This window comes from Haemaphysalis longicornis, unplaced genomic scaffold (assembly GCF_048455015.1).
Source record: "Haemaphysalis longicornis isolate Haplotype H1 unplaced genomic scaffold, Haemaphysalis longicornis Haplotype H1 scaffold_1, whole genome shotgun sequence".
NCBI classification, from domain to species: Eukaryota; Metazoa; Arthropoda; class Arachnida; order Ixodida; family Ixodidae; genus Haemaphysalis; species Haemaphysalis longicornis.
The window spans coordinates 202036246-202051825 of NW_027526203.1; the positions used below are offsets into that span (position 1 = coordinate 202036246).

The 15580-nt window shown below is 44.7% G+C and overlaps 1 protein-coding gene across 1 annotated transcript in view; it reads left to right on the forward strand.

Moving 5' to 3' along the window:
* The window catches only part of LOC144156429 (solute carrier family 13 member 1-like), a 33944-nt gene extending 18890 nt beyond the window's left edge, over window positions 1-15054 (forward strand). The window contains exons 3-4 of the mRNA XM_077688375.1: window positions 11901-12038; window positions 14917-15054. Of these exons, the coding sequence (XP_077544501.1) occupies window positions 11901-12038; window positions 14917-15054 (276 nt within the window). The remainder of the gene's footprint in view (window positions 1-11900; window positions 12039-14916) is intronic.
* The last annotated feature ends 526 nt before the right edge of the window (window positions 15055-15580 follow it).

A 15580-nucleotide genomic window follows, 5' to 3' on the forward strand; every position in this document is an offset into this window, starting at 1 on the left:
CATTGAAGTGAACACAGGAACGAATAGGTTTGCATACGTTTTAAAGCAAAGCTTTCTACCTCTACACCCCAAGGGTTCTTTCGCGACCGTTGGTGTCACCAGAAAACTCCAGTGAACAAATAAAAGAATTTACTGGCACCGCCAGGAATCGAACCTGGAACTAATCGACTAACAAAGCGAGAGCCCGTTGTCTTACCGATTTAGCTACGAGCCCACGCTAAGACGGGGAAGATAGGTGGTGTACTCACCAAGCACACCAAGCTACGGGTTTAGCCCCTGCGTTCTCGCTGAATGCCACCTGAAAGCCTCACGCGACCACTCACGTCCGTCAAGCGGCCCTGTGCGCACCTTGCTCATGAGCTAAGAGTTACAAAAATTACAGGAAGCTCACACCAATGCATGGCATCTTAATTCTAGTACGCCAATGTGCTAAAGCTTGTGGCCTCCAGTGTTCACGTAAAAAATCACAGATCCTTGTCGTCCGCCCTCACGCCAAATCAAGGAATACATTCAACTACTCCTTGATGGCCAGGCCATCACTCCAAGCCCCAGCATCAAGATCCTGGGCCTACATCTCGAGGCTAACACCAAGAGTGACGCTTCCTTGCAGCGCCTCAAAAACAGCATTAATCAAATCATACATACGATCAGCCGAGTTGCCACCAAGAAGCGATGCCTAGAGGAATCCGGTACCTTTCGATTAATTGAAGATTTTGTCATCTCGAGAGTAACTTACGTCAACCCCCTGTCTTCTTCTCGACAACGAAGACATAGAGATGCTTTATATAATGATTAGAAAGGCGGTCGAGCAGGCCATTGGTCTTCTCATGAGTGCGTCCACACAGAGGCTGCTTAGCATGGGGCTCCACCAAAAGGTGGAAGAGCTGAGAGAAGGCCATCTTTCTAACAAGAAGGTCCGACTCAGAACTTCGGTGGGTAACCGCACCAGATTGGCTGGGCAGCCCAGAATGTCACTCTGCTTGACGTACTCCCAGACTCTTCGCGACTAAAACTAAAGCTTATCTGGACACCCCCTCACGCTTAAATGGAGGGCAACAAATGCGCCCACCCAACAAGCCTGCGCTTTTACCTCCCGTGCTATGGAGCTGCACGAGGACAGTCACCTGCTTGTCACGTTCAGGGAGATAACCCAGCATGATCGCCTTCTGAGACAGACCATACCTTCGCCTTACCCTGACCTTTCCAGAGAACAACAAACTACCCTACGTCTCATACAATCTCATAGCCTACGCGTCTTCACTTAATGTATCCGAATCGCTACGACGCTGAATGTAAATTTCGCTCAGAAGTAGGAACACTCCGCCCCGTAATCGGGGTGTGTGACTTTAGCCCTGAGAACCCTCCTCTCTTTCCGTCAACTACCCAACTAGAGCAATGGGAGATGCTGCTGTCCAGGCCCTCTCTACCTACCCAGCTTCAGTGGGTGGACAGAACACAGGCCGCGCGGACTGCATATGGGCCCCACAGAAGAAGGAATCACTCCCCAGGGCTGCACTCTGGGCCGTTCCGAAATCTGAACAGAAGTATTTCTTGCTCCCGCTCCTCCTCCTTCTCTGCCGCAAATCTCGTCGCCTCCGGCCGCGGCGCAGAGACGGAGAAGTCAGATCGCCTAACACCGGTTTGGAGCTTACTTTAATTTTATAAAAAAGTTTCCACTCTTGTGCTACACTAATACAACTCAACCAAACACCGTTCATGCATCATGCATTGATTTAACCTTACCAAGAATATCTCTTTAAAGTAATAAATGGTGTGGTTAGGTGCATTTCTTCTCTCTCTGGTTTTACTATTTGTAGAGCGATGTGACTGAATTTAAGTGACGTCGCATGGTTAATCGTTTACAGCTTTGCTTTCCCACCACATTCACGGGGTGGATTGGCGCAATTTTTTTTTTAGAATGGCGGCAGGAATACCATCTGGTCCACAAGAAAGCGAGGGCTTTAGCCGCTTGATACTGGTCCGCACGATGTTCTCACCCAGTTGGAAACAACCAGAGTTACTGCCCTGGTGACAAGGGGCGCTACTGTTATCACTGCCACCGCTAATTCCAAAAAAAGAAGAAAACTGAAGAGCAAAGCAGTCGGCCACCTCCGCAACCTCATTGCCGTTGGAGTCTAGTAAACGAATAGATTCTTTAGTTTTACTAGATCTTGAATGAACGTACTTCCAAAAGGCTCCCGGTTGATGGGTTGCTTTAGCTTCTACTGACGCCAGGTACGAGGCATGATCACGCTTGTGCAATATTTTGCATAGGGCACGTAGGCGCCGAAACTCCTGAGCGAACTGGTTCGCACCAGAGCGCTTCATCTTTCTGTGCGCACGTTCTTTGAGTTTAAGGGCATCCCGCAATTCAGAAGAAAACCAGTGTGGGAATTTGAACTTCTTTGGTAAATATTGCGGGATGTATTTCTTCATACCCAAAAGTACAATCTCAGTAAAACGGTCAACTTGTTCATTGACATCAGTTTCGTCAATGACTGTCGACCAAGGGGCAGCAGAAAAGTAATCATACAGCCCAACGTAATCTCCCCGGGCGAAAGCGTAGCGAGGTTGCGTGTTGCAGGAACTTACGGAATGGTGGAGCATTGTGGGAAGGGAACAGGAAATAGAAAGAGGAGGATGAAATCTGTCAGGTATAACTAAAGGACAAGCAGAGTGTGACACACTAACATCATCAAAATTCGAAAAACACAGGTCCAAAATGTTTCCACTGCAGTTTTCTATGTGATTATGCTGTGCCATGGAAGTGAAAGACGAAAAATCTAGTAATCTATTACCCTTCTGTTCAATGTGGTGGTTATGGTGGGAACAGGATAGATGGCTCCACTTAACGCCAGGAGCGTTAAAGTCTCCAAGAAGGAGGACCTTGCGGTTGCAATGAGTAATAAGCTCCTGTTCAATGGAGGAGACTAACTGATTGAATTCGTCAGGGGGAATGTAAAAAACCCAAACAAGAAGTTTTTCAGTTTTAGAGATAAGAATTTCAACCCATACAGACTCATCTGCATTCGGAATATCACTACAAAGCACACTCGGCAGAGATTTGTCGACGGCAAGAAGGACCCCACCCCTTTTTTGTTTGCTTCCCGTCTAGGCACGATCACTACGATATACATGGTAATTTTGAGGGAAATAATCACTGGACAGGATATCAGGGCACAACCAAGTTTCAGAGATAGCTATTAACGAAAAAAAAAAATAATAATATAACTTTCATAATAATAACAACAATAATCAATCAATCAATCAATCATGTTTATTTACGTGCCGAGGAACAGCCAGAGGCCTGAGTGCTGGCGCACGAATATTTACATAAAAACAAAACACAAGAAACATATTGCAAGGAACAGACAAGCGACAAGACACACACAAATTGTAGTATTGAAAATGACAGAAATAAAGCACAGGCGGAGCCTGGGTACAGGTAAAAAGATAAAAAAAGAAGATACCTTGGTTGCTCTGTTGCAAAGACCACACAACAAGCAGAGCAACAAAGTTTGACAGTAATACAACAAAAACAACGGCAAGAGCGTAGAGACAAATGATAAGACGAACAAATGAGAGTAAACAGTTTGAAAAATAAGCAACTATCAGTTGGTTAGACACAACCGCCGAGAAACCAAATTCCGAACAAAAAAAAAAACGAACGACAGAGATATCATAGATGTTTAACATACTGTATTCAACAGCGCAGTACGGTAAATTGTAAAGGATTTTTGAAAGATGTCAAGGCGTTCAAAGAAGCGGTTGTAACAATTCTGCATTCTGCGTACAGGAGAATGATTGGAGTTGCGCGCAGCGGTCAAGAACGGGCGATGCTACCTGGTGGGCTGTTGCAGAACAATAATAATAATATTAAGTAATACTTCCCATCAAATGATGGAGGAGACTGTGGGTAAAAGCTGCCGGAAGAAGCAGCTTGAAATAAGCCCCCAGCCCCCTGTACATGGCAATCGACAGACAACGCACGTCAGAAACGAGAAGTTATACCAACAAATGAGAAAATAGGTTACACATAGTGTTCACGGCATATTATAAATAATAAACGTGGAAAAACACTTGACACAGTAGACGTATGCACTAAGAAAAATATGTATGAATAATGTCATAATGCCGGACAAACACTTTCGCGTGAAAAAAATAATAAAAATGCACAGCTTTTGCAATGTAAAAACAAAATCAGAACAACTACAACAGTCGTGAAAACAGTTAGAAAAATAAAAATCAACAATCTATGCACACATTTGATTACCTGTTAGTGGTGGAACATGTAGAACTCCCTAAGTTCTCGTAAAATAATAGAAAATAAATCAGTGCATCATAGTAATTCAGTAATGTTGGTATCGAAAACGATAACCTTTTCAATGAAAATTTAGCGCGTGGAGTGACCACTGTCCATTGTTCGCTGTGGCAAGTAGTAGGGTTTCAGTCTTAGTTAAATGGGACAAAGTACAGAGGGTTTTCTTGTTTTCCCGTAATTTGTTTTCTTAAGGTCATGCTTAACTGGTAACGATGTATATTGGGCACACGTATTATATTTTCTTGCGGAAATAATTGAAGTGCATGGGAGGACTATGGCTCGTTAAAAAGTGTACGGACAAACTTTTTCTGCAAAACAAATAGCTTCTGTAGATTAATATAAGTCGGCGTACCCCAGAACAAAAAGCAGTAAGAGAGGTGCGAGTAAAAAAGTGAGTAGCAAAGAAATTTTTTTTACATTGAACGGTAATATGGCGCGGCGCCTGCGCGTCATACCAAGGACGTCTGACAGCTTAAAGAAGCCATGAAGAAAAAACAAAAGTTTGTTTTATTCGAAAGATTATGTGTTTCATAGTACCCCAAGCGCTTTCCCGGAAGCAAACGATGCTTTATTCACTGAGAAATTAGGCAATTTAAGTCAAATTTTGATATCTCCCGCTAAATTGTACATTTCGTGACGTGAGCAATGGCGTCATATGAGCCGGCCCATGAAACAGATACTTAGTATGTCGACTCCATATAGCACCCACACGCGGGAATCAAACAGTAACCAGAACTCGTGCCGAAACCGAGACGGCGGCCATTTTAAAAATACTAGTAAAACCTAGTGCACCCGCAGCCCTATTCATGGAATCGCCTGATCCGGACAACAAAGCTCTCGCCGAGGACCTCGGGCGCTCATTTAACAACCTCACACCACTTGAACTCTCAATGCTTATAAGTGCACGAGCGGCAGGAGTTGTGGGATACACGGATGGACCCGAAAGCGACCATTCCGCGATACCCACAACAGACGAACGCCCAGCCATGGGCACCGCTGCCTCGTCAGCCCCGTTGCGACGGACGAATACAGACTGGTACGTATGTGCCGTATTTTTATTACGGTTAATAATAGTTTAATTTCAGTATCAGTATCGCTTATGCCAGTTGGCCGGTGTCTTGTATGGAAAGCCGTTCGCGCGAGCTCTCTGCTCCGACCAGAAAGATACGAGCGTCAATGCGCGGTGTGTACGATATTTGCTTTGACGGCGATTTGACGAAGTCGGCGACGAGTGGCGGCATGTCCCAGGAATGAGCTAACGTAAGGGTCCCTACCGTAATCACTTCGTCCGAAATGAAGCGAGCACACTCGTACTTCCTTTAGCTCCCTTTCTCCTCCGTTTGCCAAGTTCACGAAACGTAGCCACTTGCTTCGCCGAGGTTCGCCGTTGAGCAGGGCATGAAAGGAGATCTCTTCACCGGTGGGGATGTCGCACTCCCTAGACGATTTGCCCGTACTGCACGGGCATTTCAGGAAGCAGCGACGAAATTTCATTGTAAAGTACTCGAACGAACGTAAGTTTTCAGTGGTTGTAAACTGAAAACGAGCTAGTAACAACAGCAGCAAGCCAACACGACCACCATTCCGAAACTTCTGCGGCGATTGGCACTATCTCGTCGCTCCTTTCTGTTCCTTACTCCCCTCGTTTCTATTTTTACCTTTGCTGGTTGACGATATGACGCCAACTTCCTGTCAAGGGATTAAGATACCAAGCAAGGTCGCAGCTGTGCGTACTAGAACGGTTCGTTTATTCTAACCACTGCAGTTCGTTAGCCCCAAAGAGCCTCGAAACCGAAAATTCGTCAGCGCGATGGCGAGATGTCGAGATCGGCCGGCGGTAGTTTCGTTCACAGTAGCGTACATGTTTGCGTGTTCGTTCGGAACTTCAACCGTTCACTCCACCATTATTAGTGTCATAAAAGAAACCTGCGGTATGTTTCACGGGCATATAGCTCACTATGCAAACTGGTAAGCCCTGCCTAACTTGCGTTTGCTTTTGCCGGCCTCCGCCAATCGCAGAGCATTCTAGTATGACATCATAGGTTCTGTTGCGGGAAATGAGCCGGTGGGTCGCATGGTCATTCCCTTGTTTCCTAATTATGTAGCTTATTTGAGCGAAGTTTGCGTTAAAAGTGGTGTCAGTGTGGTTCTAACGAGGCAATCTTTCGAATGAACCAAACTTGTGTTTTCTCTTCATGACTCCTTTAATCGCAACACTATCAATGTGGTTATCCCATAGCATATTTTGCGAGAAGGTAACACCAAGAATTTGATGTACTTCGATATTTTTATCCGATACGTAAGGTTCATGTTGCGCGAAATGTGCTTAGATTTCGGCCTAAAAAGAACTGCATTTATTTTGTTTACATTTATTTGAAACTTAGTCAGTGTTGACCGGCATTTAAAAATAAATAAATTAGCTCTATTTTTGATTTCGCCACAGTTTAACGCGGAGAAAAATATACTAGCATCATCAGCATACATGACATGCTTGGCGTCTTCGTATATGTTCTCTAGATCATTATATAAACGTTAAAAAGGAAAGGTCTGAGGATACTGCGCTGATGAACACCTTTTTGAATTTGTTTTAGATCAGAACAATGAGTGTTGATTTGAACAAATTTGTGGTGCCTATGTCGCTACTATGACGTAATAAGCTCTAATGCATGACTTCGAATGCCGTATTACTCCAACTTTTTAAGTAATATGAAATGTTGAATACTATCAAATGCTTTCGTAAACTTTATGTATAAACCAAGGCCAAGCTGCTTCTTGTCAAAGCTGGATAAAATGTACTCTTTCTGCTCGAGCAGAGCAAGTTCGGTGGATTTCTGCTTACTGAAGCCAAATTGAGCAAGCGAAATTATATCATGTTTTTCAAAGAAAATGGAGAGATGGCTTTGTATAATTTTTCGTAACCCCTTTGAAAATATTGGCAAAACCGAAATAGGTTTGAAGTCACCGAAATCACTAGTGTCACCTTTTTTGTGAGGATCAGATCGAACTACTTTTGAGATTTTCATTCGTTTAGGAAAAGCAGCAGCAGATATACAGATATCAAAAATACAACTTAAATAAGGAGCCAAAATGTCGAGCGCATATTTGAGTGGACGTATCTGCATACCCTCAACATCACAGGTAGAACTGTTTCCCATGAAAGTAAAGAGTGTTTCAACTTCATTCTGATCGAGAGGCTCAAGAAAAATAAAATGGTGGTTTCTAGCAGGCAGAAACCTCGAATGATCAGCGACCACGATATTAGTAGAAGTGTTAATGAAATATTTTTTGAATACATTTGCAAGGGTAGTGCCAGATATTTGCGAACTAATTATAGTTATTTTTTAGTATTTGGCTTTGATTTATTGCGATTTAATAAAGAATTTAGCTTTTTCCACATGATGTCAGTTCTATGAAACAGTTATCAAACAACTCATAAAAATACTGTGCCCTCCGAAGTTATCTCTCTATTTGGCTGGTTTTGATATAAATTGAAGTGAAAATAGTGATGTCTTTCGTTTTGACAAATTTATGATAAAGTTCATTTTTATCAGAATTTTTTTTTAAAGTTCAGAAGTTATCCAAGGTTTTCGAATTCTTTTTACTTATTTAAAGCTTTTTCAAGGGAAAATGGCGCTTACACATCTCCGAAAATTGGTCTGCAAAGCGATTGTATGCATCTTCTGCATTCGGTGCTGTTAAAAGCAAAGTAACATCTCACTTTATTTTAGCCTATTATCTGTAATATTTGTATTGTCTGTAATCTGTAATATTTGCTTCTGCAATGCCCGCTTGTCGACATATCTTCGGTGTTATCAAATTGCCGAGGAACGAAACGCCGATACGTCATCCAAAAAGGAATTAAAAAAAAACTGTGGCAGTCGGCCTTTGCAGAAGGGAGGGAGCGAATTCTATGCAACAGCCAATGGGTTAGGTAGGGTAGCATAATCTCATCTTCGTGAATAAAAAAAGTGCCATGGAACAGCGCTGTCGTATTGCTTCGTCGGTGCTACCGCGTAACCTTCAAATAAATCCTGACTGTACAGAAGCGTCCATGCCTTGCATTGTCACCAATTTAGCCACTTCGAGTACGAAGTAGTTGTCGCAATGCTGGGTGGAAATGCAATCGTCGGAGAAAAAAAACTGAAACTTCTCTTTCGGGATTCAAACATTGTATTCAACGCTTTCTTTTTTTCGTTGAACGCAAAAATCAAGAACATTTCTACGTTTAATTAAATTACCACTGCAAACACAAGATACGTAGGGTCGTTCTTCCTCAAATAGCCTAATATTAGCCTTTCGTTGAACAATCATGACGAATATGGAACATCTTTCTAGATTTATTAGATACAAAATGTTTTGCCGATGTAAACGTCTCGCTCAAGAATTCATTTTAACTTTTAACCGAACAGCTGAATCGAGGGACGGACGGCCGAACGGACGGGACGGAAGGACAGACAGACAGACAGACAGACAGACAGACAGACAGACAGACAGACAGACAGACAGACAGACAGACAGACAGACAGACAGACAGACAGACAGACAGACAGACAGGCAGGCAGGCAGCCAGACATACAGACAGACAGACAGACAGACAGACAGACAGACAGACAGACAGACAGACAGACAGACAGACAGACAGACAGACAGACAGACAGACCAATACTGTCGCGTTTGAGTAGCCCAAGAAAGACCATCGTCTTTAATAGCGGTAGCAGGCGACGCGCTTGGAATGCTCACGGCGAGAACACCGGCGGACTCTCTTTTGCAAGAATGTTCTGGCTCGCGCTGCGTTCTTTTGGTCTTTCGCCTTTATTCACAAGCTTCACATTGACAGACGCTATTTTGTGAGGTGGGGCACATAGGGAACTTGCGCTTAAGAGAGGAAAGAGATGCTTTAAGGCCAAATTGTAAGGTAAACTCCAATGGCGACGTAAGACCTATTGTTAACCCCCCCTTCCCGTACTTCCATGCACACTCCATAAAGCTCAGTTCCCCTTGATGCCGCTCCAATTCGCGCTCATGTCAATGACTTTCTTTTTCAACTAAACGTCCGCTCACCTTGCACCATGCTTAGTGTCTTATTGTTAAGGCTGTGGCTAGCGTTCCGTCTAGACGAAACGATATACAAGTGTTAAAGTTCCGTCGAGACGGAACGGAGCGCTGCGGGTTATCCTTCCGTCCAGACTGAATACAACTGAGAGCTTAGCGTTCCGTCCAGATGGAGCCGGCGTGAAATTTGTACAGTGCCGTACAGACAAAAGCAAAACCGGCTGATTAGATAACACTAGAATGGTGATGACTAATTGACGGTTTTTCTGGCTAGTCAATGAGCGGAAGCGGTTCGTTCGGCTGGGTAAATATCAAGAAAGACTGCTCTCGCTGCTTGTTGTGGAGCGGGCGTGGTCGAGGTAGCGGCTCGTTTGACGGAGTTAGAGATGGTCCGCTCATTTACTATCCAGAGTCACATTTGATTAATAATCACTCTCAATGATTACAGATGATCAGCCGTCAAACAAACCGCCAAGCTCGACCACGCCCGCTTCACAACAAGCAGCGAAAGCAGTCTTTCTTGATATTTACATAGCCGAACGAACCGATCCCGCTCATTGACCAGCCAGAATAACCGTTAATTAGTAATCACCATCATGAACTACAGATGATCGGAACTCTGGCGATGAATACGTCGGCCTTGGCTCTAGTGAGCGGTGGCGAGCGGCCGTTTGAGTGCAAAATCAAGACCGATTGGTCTCACCGCGTCAATTGTAAAGTGGGCGCGAAGTTAGCTGTTACAAAACGCGGGCACAACCACGCAAAAAAAACGCATGTCCGGGGGAATCGCACCCGGTACATTAGTGCAAGTAACCGAGGCGCGACGTCTACATCAAATCCGAAGACTGAGCATAGCGTCTAATCAGCGGTTTTGCTTTCGTCTGGACGGAACGCTAAGCTCTCAGTTGTATTCCTTCTGGACGGAAGGATAACCCGCAGCGCTCCGTTCCGTCTGGACGGAACTTTAGCACTTGTATATCGTTCCGTCTGGATTGAACGCTAGCCACAGCCTATTGTTAAAGCTAACGTAATTTCTGCTCCCGTGTGTTCCCTTGTATCCTGCTTCCATTTTCTTCCTGTCGTTTCTCCCCGTCGTTGGGTAGTATTGTTGTATCTATATTTTCGTATTTACGTATTTTTCACCGCAAGTGCGCAAGAAAAGTTTATTGTTGTATTTAAAGACGTCAACTGATGTCGTGTGTCTGCTGTATTGCCCCTCTTGCAAAGGACCCTGTTCCAAAAGTACTGAAGTACCCAATAAAAATAAGTAAATAAATAAATAAACGAAGAGAAGAGAAAACTGAAGCAGGGAGCTACGAAGGATACATTGGCTATAGAGGATCTACAAACAAAAATGAAAAAATAAAGAAACATCAGATATAATTGAGAAAACCCACTTCAGATATTTGGGTGGGTGAAATCTACAAAGTACAAATCGTGGTGGACATTGAGACCCACCTATACCGGGACGCGAGACCGCATGAAGGCGGAGCAGTCCGGTAGCAAGAGGTCAGCATGTGCGGAGAAAACTTGACCTGCGGTTGTAGGACCCGGGTTTTTACCGACTTCATCGCAACACGAGCCGGACCGCGCCGTCACTGCACTGCGCCTGCTCTTATATACTTCGCCACCGTGTCGTACGTGGCTTGGGACTCTAGGGGCGGCGTCAGTGGAACGGAGGAGCACATTCAATCCGCTCTTGAACCACACCGACGGTGGAGCCCCATCGAACTCATCTGCAGAGATGTTTTTCATGCTGCTCCGCTCATGACCGTGTCCCAAACCCTTGCATCGCTTTCTTATGCGATATTCTTCCTCGCGTAACAAATTCCAGTTGCTGGCTTTAGTATTTTGCAATAGTGAATGTCACTACATTGATGGTTTTCGTACTCTCAATAGCTTATTTCTTACCCGACTGCCAATTGCATCCAAAGTACTATCGATAACTCTGCATCACTAACATAAAGGTTAAGCCGTTGATCTATTAACGTTTCTGGCGTTTGAAAATTCTCCTGCAAGAACGGTGTGCATTTGTCACACCGGCTGAGCTACCTCCCACAATGTATTTATTTCCTGCGAGCCCCGTTAGTGTAGCGTTAAGTGCTGAATATCAAACTTCTTTGAAGGCCTTCTGCCTCTTTTTCCATCGGTGTTCCCAACATCCGCTGAATTTTACTGCACGTTGAGTGTGTTTACCGTGTGCGGGCCGTTAAATACATCCCGAGTTTTTCCCTCGGGTCACATCGTTGTTGCCCACGCTCACCACCTCGGTATATCTGCACTCGCTGATGGCGTGGTAGTGAACTATATATAGCGCTTGTTTATATAAAAAAAACCATTATGGTGGACAGCATAGACATGAGTACAAGCTATCCCTAAAGAGCACGTATACGGGCATTGCGCTGTTTTTCGAGAGGGCTGAATTCCGTTGGTTAACCATCACAGGTGCCCTGGTGTCCAGAGTGTTAAATAAACATCCGTCCACTGCCAGTATCCTTACACCTCTCGTGATTCTTTGAACGTGCAGGCGGCCGCCACACACTGCAACCCGCTGTACTACGCCATACCGGTTACTGTGGCAGCCTCCACGTCCTTCCTGCTCCCCACTTCGGGAATCGGGCTCGCCATTCTCTCCAGCATCTTCGACATCGGCCCCCTGGAGCTGGTGAGCCCAAGTGCACAACGGTGCTGCCTGACGCCCACGCTTTCTGGGGCATTGATAATGTCCAGCGGATGAGCAGACACGTTTTACGAGTACATGCAGAGCACAAAGAAGAAGCGCGTGTTTCTATCGCCAAGATTATTCCTCATTTAGGGGCTCTATGTCTTTCACGGGAGCAAGAAACAATCAGTAAACATATCAGTGAGAATACGTCAGCAGTTTTTACACTGGCAGTTTTAGTGGGCATAGAGATATTGTTCACCTCAAGAAAATTATCCGTATAGTTGCATAAAATATTTCTAAGTTGGTTGTATTAATTTAACGAGCTTTATTTACATCCCTTCAGAGTATAAAAAGGCCCTTAAACTTTTAAAAATCATCATCATCATCATCACCAGCCCACCTACGCCCACTGCCGGGCAAAGGCCTCTTCCATTAATCTCCAATTACCCCGGTCATGTGCTAACAGCGACCAATTTATCCCCGCAAACGTCTCGATCTCATCTGCCCATCTATCTTTCTGCCCGACCATGTCATGCTTGCCTTCTATAGGATCCACTCAGTTATCCTTAATGAGCATCGGTTATCTTGCCTTCGCATTACATGCCCTGCATACGTCCATTTATTCTTCCTAATTTCTGCTAATATGTCCTTAACACGTGTTTGTTCCCTGACCCACTCTGATCTCTTCTTGTCCCGTAATGCTACACCTGTCATGTTAAATACAAAGGAAAAATTCATGGGTCATTACATTCTGTAAAGGCGGAGGAGTAGCTAAGCTGGGGGCCAGACTATATGCGGCCCCCATATTGCGACGACAGAAAAGAAGTTAAATTGAAAATGCAGTACGGCAACTTCTCTTGATGACGGGGCTTCTGCCCCGAGGAGCCGGAGGAAGCTAGACACGGGTTCGAATTCCCGGTAGGGCAGCCACTTTCCCGGTGGAGGCGGAAAGCAACAACGCCCTTGGGTTAAAATTTCGGCGCTATTTCAGTTGTGTGTTTTTTTTTCTTTTTTCCCCCTAGTTACCGTCTCCTTTTGTGGCCTCCAGCTTACAGACACCTTCTGATAACGACTTCTCCTACCACCTGTTTGGCTCCCGGCGTTTCCGAGAGCCGTGCTCTAGGCCGGGTGGCGTGGCAACAAACACCTTCTCACCATCTACTTCTATGAATCGACCAGAACTCAATTTCCTCTCGGCCTCAGAGCTCTTGTAAATATAAACCCCGCTTTAAAGTCAAGAGAGAAGCCGCTGCGGGATAGCGTAATGGCGAACGCACCGCACCGGTTATGCGGAGATGTGGGTTCGAGTCCCGCTCCCGGAAAAACGGCGGATTTTTTCTCGACTTATATTTTCGCATATTTATCAATGTATCAAAGAAACGTGACAAGCACACGTCATTCGGCCCTATTAAATATTTCGAAAAAAGCCGAAAAGCACTGGCAATGACGACTGCAACCTTGATATATATACAGGGTGTCCCAGCTATCATGCACCAAGATTTTAAAAGAGTAAAGGCGTAAGTCGAAGAAAACCTAGTGCATAATGTTTGCAGTACTGTGAAGAAGCGGAGAGTAATTTTTTCGTAATGAGACTTGATTAACTAATTGTAATTAATTATCTAACTCGAGAAATACTGTCCTAATCACTAAAGTGTCAATGAGGCACTTGTAGGTAACCACAAGGGGCATCTAACTGCGGTATTTTCAGCGATGAACTAATTGCGTACACATTTATTCTGACTGATAAAGGAAACCCGCGAAATATGAAAAATACCACGTGACGGCGCCTCCGCGCGCACCGTAAAGCAACGCCCTCAAACAGGCTGCCTCTGAGTTAGCCAGAATGAAATGGACAAAAGAAAGAAAGAAGAAATCGCGACCGAGTTTGTTCCTTATCTGCACACGCGTCCCGCGAATCTTGCTGCTGCTGCTCCTTCCATGCATGCTATTATCAAGGTGATGCGCTGTCTCTTCGGGCGGGTAACACGCGAAGCAGTTGCTTTCAATCAGCTTTGTTTGGGGACGCTGCTTTACATTGCGCTCGTAAGCGTCGTCACGTGGTATTTTTCATATTTCGCGGGTTTCCTTTATCAGTCAGAATAAATGAGTACGCAATTAGTTCGTCGCTGAAAATACCGCAGTTAGATGCCCCTCGTGGTTACCTACAAGTGCCTCATTGACACTTTAGTGATTAGGGCAGTATTTCTCGAGTTAGATAATTAATTACAATTAATTAATTAAGTCTCATTAATGAAAAAATTACTCTCCGCTTCTTCACAGTACTGCAAACATTATGCACTAGGTTTTCTTCGAGTTACGCTATTTCTCTTTTTTTAAATCTTGGTGCATGATAGCTGGGACACCCTGTATATATAGTTAATCAGAAAGAAAAATGAGGGGCTCGTTGACTTCAGAAACTAGAGTAAGCAGTCAAAAATGGCAAGGAAAGCACAGGGGAGAATGTGGTAGGTCATTCATTATCGTTGAAACAGGTACAGATTTTTAAAAGAAAGAAAGGGCATGGAGAAAAACATGCCCACCGCGTGGGACCCCAGCCAGACAGACAGACAGAAGTAAGGGCAGCCAGTCAAGAACGCCAATTAAGACAACGAGTAAAAGGTGGTAGGTCAAAGGCTTCTTGAAAAATGAGTTCTTTCTAAATATTTCAAAGATACAAAGTGGAGAAAAACATGCACGCCCGGGGGCACTTTTCTGCGTCCGTCGTCACTTAGCACTCTGAGAACAGCAGGTTCTTGCCCTATAGGTGACATTTCGCAGCAGGGTATTGCGCAGATTACTTCGCTTCCTGCCTAAAGTGCATACGTGCTGATTATTCAATCAAGAGCTCCCTTTCTCTTCGCACATCTCTCTTTCGCAGCTACTCCCTGCTCTCAAGATGAAGTTAGCGGCGTTGACCATGATTGTACTCGCGGTCAACCTCAACCCCGACTTGCGCCGACTACCCGAGTGGGTGTTCGTCGAGGACGACAACGGCACGGCCACCCTGCTACAGTAGTCTCAAGACGCCATGCTCGTCGTTGTTTGCTACTGCTTTTTGGACTTTCGCGCCATTTTATTTGATTTCCGGTGTTGAGCTGTTCTGTACACATGTAGGTGCAGCTGCTTAGGGGCTGAGTAAATCAATGACGGTGCGTTTCACATGGGCACACAACAACCAATTTCGTTATTTTGTTTTTTTGCTGGTTTGCTATTTAATATGGAAGGAATACGTACGTGGCATGGTGTAAAAAATAGGTCACAACCGGACTACAACCTCAATCTTGGTCGCTGAACACACTGTGCTTTTCAGTATTTCCCAGAAGAAAACACCACATGAGCGCGATGGAAAAAAGCAGTTAATCCATGCCAATCAGCTGAAAGCTTGGTGTTCCATACGACGGCGCACCATCGGTCCGTACTGCGGTGCGTACCACTAGGTGCAGTCAGAAATGTCTTTTTTGGGATTTAATAAAAGGACCAGTAAAGACAAGCATACTTGCGTACACACTGGTTTGGTAGATAAGTGATCAGAAAAAAAAGGA